This window comes from Setaria italica, chromosome VI, assembly GCF_000263155.2.
Source record: "Setaria italica strain Yugu1 chromosome VI, Setaria_italica_v2.0, whole genome shotgun sequence".
Classification (NCBI taxonomy): Eukaryota; Viridiplantae; Streptophyta; class Magnoliopsida; order Poales; family Poaceae; genus Setaria; species Setaria italica.
In genome coordinates, this window is record NC_028455.1 from 5,644,554 (window position 1) to 5,656,905 (window position 12,352).

Here is a 12,352-nt window from a genome sequence, read left to right on the forward strand (position 1 = left end):
GCCGTAGTCTAAATTCCCCTCTAGTACTGCCCGGTCCCCCTCCCCCAAAACTCTCCGCGCAGCATCCACACCTAAACCCCCGCCCAGCCTCGCCTGCATCCCGGCGATGTCGCCGTCGCCGTCGTCGCCGCCGCGCCGCCCCCAGCGCCGCGCGGCGTCCTCGCGCCCGGCGTCCTACGACGAGTCCCTCGACGACGCCGCTCTGACGGCCTACCTCGGCGACGCCCCCTCGCGGCGGGTGCGGCGGCTGCGTCGCCTCTCCGCCGAGGAGCGGCAGCGGGAGACGGAGACGGAGGCGCTCATCGCTCTCTCCCTGGGTTTCCCCATCGACGAGCTGCTCCCCGAGGAGCGGCCCCTCCTCCCCGCCCACATCGCCGACGCGCCCAACGACTACATCGTCGTCCGCAACCACATCCTCGCGTCCTGGCGCGCCGACCCTGCCGCGCCGCTGCCCCGCGCGCGCGTCCTCGAGACCGTCGCCGCCACCTACGACCACCTCGTCGCCGCCGCGCACGGCTACCTCGCCCGCGAGGGCCACATCAACTTCGGCGTCTCCGCCGCCTTCCCCGCCGCGCCGCCCCCCGACGCCGCGCTCCAGGGGCCCGCCGCCCCCGCCGCCTCCGTCATCGTCGTCGGCGCGGGACTCGCGGGGCTCGCCGCCGCGCGCCAGCTGCTCCGCTTCGGCCTCCGGGTGCTCGTCCTCGAGGGCCGCGCGCGCCCCGGTGGCCGAGTCTACACGGCCCGCCTTGGTGAGGACGCCGCCGCCGTCGAGCTCGGCGGCAGCGTTATCACCGGAATCCACGCCAATCCGCTCGGCGTGCTCGCGCGGCAGCTTAGTATCCCGCTGCACAAGGTGCGGGACCGCTGCCCGCTCTACTACCCCGACGGCCGGACCGTGGAGACCAGGCTGGACAGGAGTATCGATCTGGTGTTCAACACGCTTCTCGACCATGCCACCAGGCTCCGGGAGTTTCTGAATGAGGCAGCTGAGAAAATTTCATTGGGGGAAGGCATTGAGAAGCTCAGGAGGCTGTACCATGTGGCGACGACGGATGACGAGAGGATGGTTTTGGATTGGCATTTTGCGAATCTGGAATTCTCCAATGCGGGTTGCCTATCGGAGCTCTCGCTCGCACATTGGGACCAGGACGATCCTTATGAGATGGGTGGAGATCATTGCTTCTTAGCCGGAGGGAATTCCCGGCTCATACATGCATTGTGTGATGGTGTACCTGTGTTGTATGAGAAGACGGTGAAGCGGATTGAGCATGGAGAGGATGGAGTTAGTGTCACAGTGGAAGGAGGGCAGGTTTTCCAGGCTGACATGGTTTTGTGCACTGTCCCCCTTGGGGTGCTCAAGAGTGGGAGCATTGTGTTTGACCCAGAGTTGCCTGAGCAGAAGCTTGGGGCAATACAGAGGTTGGGGTTTGGGTTGCTGAACAAGGTGGCCATGGTGTTTCCCCACGTCTTTTGGGATGAGGACATCGACACATTTGGTTGTTTGAATAAGGAGAGTAGCAAGCGTGGGGAGTACTTTCTCTTCTATAGCTACCACACTGTTTCTGGTGGAGCAGTGCTTATTGCACTTGTAGCTGGAGAGGCTGCTTTGGAATTTGAAAAGGTTGACCCTGTTGTTGCACTTCATCGAGTACTTGTCATTCTTAGAGGTAAACTCCTACATCTAATACATAGTGCCATGTATTTTCGTTGGTTTAATTACAATTGAACTGTAATGGGAACTGGAAGCATCTTAAAATATGGAAAGGATTTGCTTACCAACATAATAACCAAATGCTATCTGCTTGCTTTGCTTGGTATATGCTAGTACAAGTGCATTGGGATTTTTAAGACAAGTGAATACTTTGTGTTTGTGTGGGTAACATGATGACTGATACCCAAGTGGAAATATATAAATGATGTATCTTATATCTTACTGGATGCCTGAACAGAGTATACTTGTTTCTCTAACTTATTGGAGTTCTGTGTGCTGGTTTAGGATTATATTTAAATGATAGTACAACAATTGGATATGCTGTATTAATATAAGTAGGATGCTTTTAACATGCAAGTTCACATTTCGAATTACTTGATTCATTCACACTGCACACTCCATAGTTACTAATGGCACTTGTGCGGATTTAATTTGAAGTCTTTGATTGAATTCGTGTTTAAGGTGGATCTACTTGATTTAAGTTGGAAGTGTATTTTCATTAGTTTAATTACAATTGAAACTCTAATGGGAACTGAAAGCATCATAAATTATGGAAAGGAATTGCTTTCCAACACAATAATCCGGACTGTAACGTTTGATATAAATGAATACCTAAATATTTGCCTCATGTAGTCATGTGCCAACGTATGCAAGTACACCGCAGGCGGCTGAAAATGTAAGCCAATGGTCAATGACATGTAATTTCTATTTAGTGGGTATACTTTTAGCAATTGGAAGATTAAATTCTAATAAGTTGAAAAGGCGTAAAAGGTTGAATTTGCATGGACTTTGTGCCAACATTCTTTGATCTACTAACCATGATTCAGAAATATCACTCTCTTACATTACAACTGTATGATACAAAAGGTTAATGCTCATATTATAGAGCTCAAGGTAAATGCAATGATGCTTGAACTAAACTATACCTTTGCATTGACTATTTTGCTTTGTCGAATAAACTGACTAGAGAGGAAGTTCTATTGTAAGGGTACAGGAACATACATCCAGTATGGTTCATTAATGAAATAGGGTTAGTATAATAAGCTATATGGCATGCTGGTGTGCTCTTATTGTCTCTTTCTAATCCTGTAAATGAATTTTTGTTTGTAGATAATTATGTTACTCCTAATTTTCCAAATATACCTTGCTAGATAGATATGTACATTATTGTCATCTCCTTTTATCCTCCATCGGATTATATTTCAGCACATGTAAGAGTAAGAGAAAATGGAAAATGGAAAATGAAAAGGCAGAGCCACTTGGGAACAAGGAAAGCCACAGGCACAGGAAATGAATGCATGCTCATTCGGTCATTCTGTCACGCACTTCGCGAGCGACGAGGCCATTGTCTAGCAGCTCATGCGTGTGTTCATGACATCCACATGGTGTCCTGCTACTTTGATTGAGGCGAGTAGATTAGCCATCACAGCAACAATGCCAGTGTCTTTGCCAGGCCCACTGAATGCTCATGGCATTGCGCCAAGCCGACAACCGTGGCCTCTCTGAAGTCGAGACCGCCACTGTCGTGACGTCCACACCGCATATTGCTGTTCACGGCCACCACCGCGTGTAAGATCTTCACCAATGGACGTCGATGTCTCTTTGCTCCGCGTCTCCCGACCCCAGCAGCAGACCACGAGCATCCACTCCGCCGTGCCACGCACACGGTGGTCACGTGCTCTGCCTCGACTCCTCGATGCAACGTGGATGTCACCACAGGACTAGAGCTGCCGCGCGACGAACGGCCCCCTCTTGAGCCGCGTGTGCGGCAGCGACGTTGGGGCCGGAAGCGCGAAGGGCATGTTGGATCGACGTCGCCGCCGTTAGGTCCATCCGTCGTCTTGGACACTCAGGCCCGCAAGGCTACACGTGGTGCAGCGCTAACATGATCTAGGTTGGGTAGCACCGCGTGTACGAACAAATCGCGAATTGAGCTCGAGAACTTGAAAGGGAGGAGAGGAGCTGCAGACGGCAGGCAGAAGGAGGCGTTGACATCGGGCGAACGGAGCACAAAGCGATAGGCAGAACTGGCGGAGGGGACGAGTACCTTCGCGATGATTCGCTAGCGTCTAACACAGGACTGACGGCTCAATCTCACCCAACCAGCAATCGTACGGTCAGGAAATGCAGGTGACGTGGCTCAATCCAGTCCCGATCTTGGAGGCAGGATTCGGGCTTTAAAGATAACCGAATGCTGTCTGCCTGCTTTGCTTGATATATGCCAGTACAAATGGATTGGGAGTTTTAAGACAAGTGCATACTTTGTGTTTGTGTAGGTAACATGATGCCTGATACTAAGTGGAAATATATAAATGATGTATCTTATTTCTTTATGTATGCCTGAACAGAGTATACTTGTTGACCCCAGAACTAATTGGAATTCCATGTGCTGTTTTAGGAATTATATTTAAATGATACTACAACAATTGTGTTTGCTGTGTTAATACAAGTAGGATGGTTGTAGGCTTGTAGCATGCAAGTTCACATTTGGAACTACTTGACTCACTCACACTTCACACTGTATAGTTATTAGTGGCACTTGTGCTGATTAAGTTGAAAGTCTTTTTGAGTGAATTAATGTTAGTGTTTGTTGAACCATTTACCTTTTAAACATTGACATTTTCTAAATGTAGCCTAACTGTCTTAAATATTTTAAGTGTTGCCACAAAAGATGGCTGGTAGCTCAAGGTAACTAATGGGCTACCATTGCATTATGCTTTGATCTTTTTTACATATGATTAAGAATATATAATGGAGTTATTAGTAGAAAGAAAGATAGGCTCACTGGCAGAGCAAGCTGACCAATAATCTTTGAGCTAGCAATCTTTGGGTCAAACACTCTTTATAATCAAAAGTAATAAGACTATCTGACGCCCCCAAAACTGTTAGTATGCCTCCACCAGTCCACTGTGCAAATACTCCCTAAAGGCCTAAACTACAAAACTAATCTAAATACCTCCATAACTTTAGAAACTGGTGCTAATACTCCCTAAAAGCTTTCTGGACAAAGATGGATTATGCAAGTTAGGCCCAATCCCCTTGGATGCTAATTCCTGCCAATTGATTCCAATCGCTGCCATTCAACAAGACATATGGTGGTTTAGAAGGTGGGTTTGCTATCATGGCAGATGGCATGATGTGGTTCAACAAATCAAAGTTTCCTACGGACTGGTCTGTGGCTCAGAACCATTCTATATCCTCTCTTCTACCCTTCCATAGCAGCTTAGGTCCACCCTTAGTATCTTCATCCTCTACCCAATACTGTTCTACGGCATTGACTATGGCAGGGGACGAATGGGACTTCTCGACAGGGACATCCTGTGCAGTAAGGGTGGATATGTGATTGAGTTACAGCCATGTGACCTATACTGTTCTACGGCACTGACTATGGCGGGGGACGAATGGGGCTTCTCAACAGGGACATCCTGTGCAGTAAGGGTGGATATGTGACTGAGTTACGGCCATGACGCCTGCAGTAGTGGAAAAAACACCTAAGAGGTTTATGTTTTCCAGTTTCTATAAATTGAAGAAATTTGTAATTCATGTTTTCCAGTTCTCTTAGGAACTGGAATTAGATTTTGGTCACAATACAAAGTTCTTGGGTTTAAACTGGCACTAAGGCTCCCGTTCTGCATATGAGTTGTTATTTACCCCTTTTAGCTATTGCTTATATGGTACAAATAGGTATTACCAAATGGCTGCTTTCGGGTGAAAACAGAGAGAAAAGGAAGTAAATATTTTTAAGTATTTTTAAAAATTAACTGCACAGCTACTATTTTAGCTGCTATAATTTTTTTTGGGGGGGGACAGGGGATCAAACAGAATGAATCCTTTTGGTGTGTGAAAGTATAAAAATAAAGACAACGAATATGAGAAAAAAATAAGGAAGATGGTATTGCTCTAGAACCTTGGATAATTTCTAATGGAGTAATGGATACTTTGGTTATAAAGATTGCAACTAAAAGGAATGCTTTTTTTTTTTTGCTTCCGCTACATTTTTGGATGCATGCCTGTTGGAAGTCCATGAGCATAAGAGTCAAGAATAAGCACGTATCATTTGTAATTTTTCTTTCGTTATGATAAACAATGAACATTTATTCATGATATTTTTTCCAGGTATCTATGGTCCAAAAGGTGTTACTGTCCCTGAGCCCATTCAATCGGTTTGCACAAGATGGGGTAGTGATCCTTTTTGTTCAGGTTCATACTCTCACATCAGAGTTGGGTCTTCTGGTGCCGACTACGATATTCTTGCTGAGAGTGTAAATGACCGGCTCTTCTTTGCTGGAGAAGCCACAAATCGTGCATATCCAGCAACAATGCATGGAGCCTTGCTGAGTGGATTAAGAGAAGCTTCCAAAATTCATCGTGCCACAGAGAGTATATTGAATTCTGACCAGAAGAAGTATTCCATTCCTAAAAGCATGAGACCACCCAATGGTGCCCTCGAAGATATTTTTTCCGAGCCAGATCTTGCATTCGGGAGATTCTCGTTCGTGTTCTCCTCAGTGACACCCGATGATCCTGAGGCTCTGGGACTAGCCCGGGTTTCATTGGGCATGCTGATGCCGCCCAAGGATCATGAACCAAAAGAAGATCAAAAGGATCAAGACCCTGCAGCTGATAAAATCGTTATTGAGACCTTCCATTTATATGCCACCGTCTCCCGAGAGCAGGCCGATCGTCTGCGAAATTCAGGCAGTGATGATAAAAGTGGGTTAGGATTGTTATGCGAGGATCTCAGTGCAAAGCTGATGGGCTATGACAGTACATGCGATACATGTAGTGATATGATCTCGAGCATCTTGAGCGCGAAGAAAGCCAGGAAACGGCTGCAGCGCCCGAAGAACTTCAAGATCTCGCAATGATCTGTACCATTTCCTTCTCTCTTGTGTAGAACAGAAGCATTCTTTTGTTAGGTCCAAAGGATTGGTTGGTGGAGCTCAGATTTTGCTCTGGTGTGTGTGCACTTAGACGCATTGAGCTCTCACTTGTAAAGTGTTAGTCTTGTGACTTCAGACTTGAGTTGGTTGGATACAGTTTTGTGAATTAACTGCTGGCACTGATGTTTTTCCTATTTCACTTTTCTTAATATAGCTGGAAATCCGAATTTTGAATCTGACTGCGGGTGGTTCATGTTCATCCATCCTGCCCTCCTGCAGTTCCATTTGAGCCAGCTTGTAACTTAACAATCCGTAGAATCCTGGGAGAAAATTCCTGCATTTAGGCCCGTTTGGGACGTGATTTTTTTTTTTTGTCGTTCCTAGGTTTTTTTAGGCCTGTGCCAAAGCCCAGATGCTCTTCTTTTTATATCCTAGGGCATCTCAACAGCCAAGCGCTGGCTGACGTCGCCCAAAATTTTAGTAGATTGAAATAATCAATGGAAGTTCCCTGTGCGCCAATTTGGGTGTAATTTATGTTACTGTGTTATTTGAATCTTCCTCCAAGACGACTCCCAGGACGACCTCGTCCGGTGCTTCCTCGGCCTCCGCGTCCTCGCCACGCTCCCTGCGGTCACCGGGCTCATCTACCGGAGCCGGTGGAGGAAGCTGGTCGAGCTCCGGCGGCAGCAGGAGCAGGCGTACCTTCCCCTCATCGACTCCCGCCGTCGCGACCGGCCCGACCGCCGCGGCGAGCCCCCGGCGTACGTGGACACGCTCGCCGACCTCCGCGTCCCGGACGACGAGCACGCCGCCGCCTCAGGCGGCGGCAACCATCGCAACAGGCGACGGCGGCAGCAGCAGCAGCGGAGGCTCACGAACGGCGAGCTTGTGGGGCTCTGCTCCGAGTTCCTCGGCGCCGGCACGGAGCCCGCCGCGGCGGCGCTGCAGTGGATCATGGCGCACCTGGTGAAACGCCCCGACGCGCAGCGCGCGCTCCGGAACGACATCGACGCCGCCGTGCCCACGGACGCCGAGGAGGTTCTCGGGAAACTGGAGTACCTCAACGTCGTCATCATGGAAGGGCTCCGGCTGCACCCCACCGTGCCGATGGTGCTTCGGCAGGTGATGGCGGAGGACCACGTCGTGGTGGACGGCCGGCGTCTCCCGGCGGGCACGGCGGTGCACTTCCCGCTGGCGAGGCTGGCGCAGGACGAGACGGCGTGGGCGGACCCGCGCGAGTTCCGGCCCGAGAGGTTCCTGGCCGGCGGCGAGGGCGAGGGCGTGAGCCTGGTGGCGGCCGCGGGCAGCGCCGGGGAGATCAGGATGATGCCGTTCGGGGGCGGCCGGAGGATGTGCCCCGGCATGGGCGCCGCCGTGCTCCACCTCGGATACTTCGTGGCCAACCTGGTGAGGGAGTTCGGGTGGTCGGAGGCGGATGGCGACCTCGCCGTTGACCTCCTACCGCATCCCGGGTTCTTCACCGTCATGAAGCGGCCGCTGCGGGCGCGCCTCGTGCGGCGGCGGCGGGAGGCCACGCCGTGCTGATAAATTACAAATTAAGGGTGTGCATGACAATTATGGTATTGCAATATTTGGTATTTTGGTTGAAGTTTTCAATCGCACGATTTAATTAAAAAAACATTGGGTTCATCTTTAGGCGTAACCGTATCGATGCATGTAACCTTGCAACTGGAGGATTGATACGATTGAGGACGTAGCACCTGCGCTAGAAGGGTGGAATTCGCAACGGATACGCATGGAAACGCATCTGGATAGCACTTTTTACCATATTTTAAATTGAATACGAATTCGGATTTTTTGAATATGAATATAAAATGAATGTTTCGAATTCGGATATTCATCGGATATTTACTCAATTTTGAAGATAACATTTACCTATTTTGTTTATTGATGATTTATGAATAACAAAATTATTATACAAGTAGACACTAAGTATGGGTACATAACAAGTGCAAACAAAGATTGCTAATGAAAATATAAAATTAATTAGTAATTATTTAAAATAATGCAATTTATGAAAAAAAATTAATCTATGAATAAATATATATTTCAATAAATATAAACATTTATCAATGAATAATAAAATAATATAAAAATATTTTATTAATAAATAGATAAACTAGAGTATTTAAAATTAAATTTAATATTCATATATATTATTAAATTTAATGACATTGGTCACTAAAATTAGAGATAAATTTAAATAGTTTTATGGATACAATATTAGTAATAATAAAATTAATATCATTAATTATGAGTTATAAAGATAACTTTCAAATAATTTCAGTGATATGATATACTGTCATTATTAATATTCAAATTAACATCATTTATCATAGTTATAGAGATAACTAATAGTTTCATATGGTCGGATATGGATAGTGTCGGATATTGTCGAATGCGAATGTGGAATCGCACAGAGAAAATCAAGAAAAAACAAATTCGGATGTATCCATTTTAGTACCACATTAAATTCGGATACGAATACGAATATCCTTAGCGGATACGGATGTCGGATAATTATCTAGCTCCACATTTCCATCCCTACCTAGAAGGCCCATCCATCTTATTTCAAATCTGTGACGTTCAAATCTTATTGGTTGATAACTTCTTTGTTTTCAGGTGCCTTATTTAATTGTAGAGGACGTGCTTGTTAATAGCTAGACATATGTGGTGACTTTGTTTAATTGATCTCACTTGTTTCAAAATTATTACCCACTTTGTCCATCGTGAAAAGTATCAACCCAAAGTATAACAAGAAGTAAAAATAAACACAAAGCGCCCCAATCTTGCTTGTAAATTGCCAACGTATACCATCATAAATGCTAAACTAACTCAAAGAACCAAAATACATGCTCCTAAATTATAATATAGGAGTATGTCATTATAAGAAAATTAACAAAAATGCTGCTGTCTTGCCCTATTTTCAACGTTCTGGCTTAAACATTAATTTAGTTTCCTCCAAATTACGTGCCATAGTCCTAACAAAAAGGGTAACATTGTCCATTAATAGCTAAACATATATAACGAGCACTATGAACATGAGCAAACCCAAGTAAAATAATTTTGTGCAAGACTTTGATTCAGATAAGAAAGAATGTGCTAAGGAATATGATCAAGATGTACACATCGGTCACCTTCAACTGTAGTATCATCATTTGATAAATCGAGAAGTGCCTCTTTTCATTGATTCAAGTACAATGCAATTGGAAAAAAATTGAAGGGCATTCAGAAAAAAATAGAAATCTCGTCATCAATACATTGGCTACCAACTTCTCTTTCAGAAACAGTATGAATGATTTAGAACCTGTGGAAGTTTTTGGTTATAATAATAAGAAATTTAGTTCACTACTTTGAAACATTTAGATATTGGAATGTATCAGAAGAATTTTTAGAGAAGTAAGAGTTAGTTCATCAATACTTTTCATTGACTTTTTAGAACTCATGGATTACAACAATTATTTTTATTCTCAAATTCCATCTAAGAGTTTGGGATCATTGTAGAAATCCCACTGTCATAAGGGCAACTATTGTTCAAAAGAAAAAAAAACCAAATTTGAAAATTTCAAAGTTCGAAGCTCGTGATATCAAACGGCTCTAACATGCGTGCTTAGCTTATCATTGTCAAATACAAATTGGCAACAGGAGCACTCTTTTTCTTACGACATGTGTAACTGCATTACCAGAAAAGGACTTAATCACATGATCTGTAATCCCTCGCTCGCCAAGCTAGCTGGCTTTAGCTGCCCATCAGTTTCGCCATGCACCCGCTAGCTACCAAGAAACGCCTTCAAATACTCGCCGGCGACTCCGGCCACGGCACTACCACAACACGTCCTTCCTCAGTTCCTCACGCCACGCTCGCCACGATCATGGCCAAAGCAGCAACCACCATCCGCTCTCTCCTCTCCCTCTTCGTCATCCTCTCGCTGCTCGCCGTCCTCGGCGCGGACGATGGCGTCGGCGGCGGAGGCAGCCGGCGGTGCCCTCTTATCCCGTCCATGACCGCCGAGCGCGCGTGCGGCGCGGTCGCCGGGACGCGCCGCATGCTCGAGCTCTGCCTCAGCACGCTCCGCGCCGGCGCGAGCGCGGGTGCGGGCGCTGCGGTGCCCGTCACCCTCCACGCCGCGGCGGCCGTGCGCGGTGCGCTGGACGCCTACGCGGCCACGGTGGCCGCGGCGACGACGCTGCTCGACGGCGGCGCGGTCCCGGCGGACGGCGAGAGGGCCGCGTTCGGCGACTGCATGGTGGGCTACGGCCGCGCCCGCGGGGCCATGGCGCGCGTCGCCGGCGACCTGGCGGCCGGCGGCTGCGACAGGGCCGCGGGCATCAAGGCGGGCTACACGGCGGGGCTCCGCGGCATGGACGGGTGCAGTAGGGGCCTGCTCAACTACCCGGCGTCGCCGTTGTACGCCAGGAACCTCGCCGACCGGAACATGACCTTGCTCGCCGCCTTGCTCTGCAGCCTGGTGCCAGCGCCGCCGGCGTGAGGACAGCCAGCATGTGCATGAGAGGGCAGTCACTAGCCAGAGTGGATTTGTTTGTAACACTAATATCCATGTTAAAATTGTTATTAATTGATCTTACCAGGCAAGCAATAAATCTGCTATGTTTTGCCATTTTGGGTTCTTTCCTTTCTCTCGGATGCCTGTGATGAGTGTTATTGGTTGGATTACTTTCTTAGTCCGGCCGCGGAACCAAGAATTTTGTAATTGGATTGAGAGAAACTAAATTGAGGTTTCAATCCAAACAACCATCGGGCATCACCTGCAACCATTCACAAGCCGCCAGCTCCACTCGCAGCAAAGTGTTCGCAACGTGCTCGCTTGCCAATTTTGATCGATTCATCCATCGTAACAAAAATACTTTCGAAAGCGTTTGCACACCGGTAGGGGAGCCCCATCAACCACCGGAGCATATAGGCCCACTTGTTGATTAATCCAGTGTCTAGACATGCAGCAATTCCAGCCCATCAGTATCTTAGCCCATCTACTATAGCAAAAGCTGCTGGTATTGGCCCTTCTTTTTTGAAAAGCTGTATTGGCCCATCTAGAAGGGAACCACAAATCTTATATGACTTCCGGAAGTCAGGTAGTTACTTGGCTTCCGGTTGCCCAAGCTTCGTGCGCGCGTTGATGGCTGTTGGATCATCATCTTCTCATCCATCGTCTTCTTCCTCCGCTCCTATAGAGTGATGCTGCTGCCGCTGCTAGCCTTCGCTGGTGGCTCCGAGGTCGGAGGGTGGGAGCCGGGCCGAGGGGAGGGGTGTGGGCAGGGAGGTTGGTGGCGACAGTGGTGGTGGTCGAGGTGGCAACTTAGGGTTAGGGTTTGGGCTACCGGGGATGGGGGCTCTAGGGGGTCGGGGGCACCGGAGGTGTGGTGGGCGTGGTAGCGCTGTTGGCGGGGTGGGGTCGGATGGCCAAAGAGGGCAAGGATGCCTATGGGATCGTCGGGCAAGCTGGCGGCGATGGTTGGTGGGCAGGGCGATGCGGGTGCGGGAGCCGTCAGCCGGGGTGGAGGAGGAGGGGGTGGGGTGGTGCTCGCTGTCAAGAGGAAGAAGATGAGAATAGTGGGCCTTGGGGGGCTGGAAGCCAACTTCATTAGGTGGCTTCCGTTCTTCATATAGGAGGCCTCCTCGCCAGCTGCTACGCTCCCAAAGCACCACAGTTGTGGAGGTATTTAAACTTTTTATCCTATTTTCTAAATTATATTTATTTTAGAATTAACATGTGCCAAT

At 48.1% G+C, this 12,352-nt stretch overlaps 3 protein-coding genes across 3 annotated transcripts; all 3 read left to right on the plus strand.

Annotated features, from left to right (window-relative positions):
• The first annotated feature begins 42 nt into the window (after positions 1-42).
• Positions 43-6,830, plus strand: LOC101761661 (lysine-specific histone demethylase 1 homolog 2). The gene is made up of 2 exons (XM_004972817.4): positions 43-1,667; positions 5,828-6,830. The coding sequence occupies exons 1-2, from the start codon at positions 107-109 to the stop codon at positions 6,577-6,579; spliced, it is 2,313 nt and encodes a 770-aa protein (XP_004972874.1). The 5' UTR covers positions 43-106; the 3' UTR covers positions 6,580-6,830.
• A 261-nt stretch (positions 6,831-7,091) lies between these two features.
• LOC101759521 (cytochrome P450 89A2) lies at positions 7,092-8,191 on the plus strand. The gene is made up of 2 exons (XM_004974393.2): positions 7,092-7,104; positions 7,160-8,191. The coding sequence occupies exons 1-2, from the start codon at positions 7,092-7,094 to the stop codon at positions 8,137-8,139; spliced, it is 993 nt and encodes a 330-aa protein (XP_004974450.1). The 3' UTR covers positions 8,140-8,191.
• A 2,306-nt stretch (positions 8,192-10,497) lies between these two features.
• Positions 10,498-11,226, plus strand: LOC101762078. The gene has a single exon (XM_004972818.3). It carries the CDS (start codon positions 10,617-10,619, stop codon positions 11,103-11,105), a length of 489 nt encoding a protein of 162 aa, XP_004972875.1. The 5' UTR covers positions 10,498-10,616; the 3' UTR covers positions 11,106-11,226.
• The last annotated feature ends 1,126 nt before the right edge of the window (positions 11,227-12,352 follow it).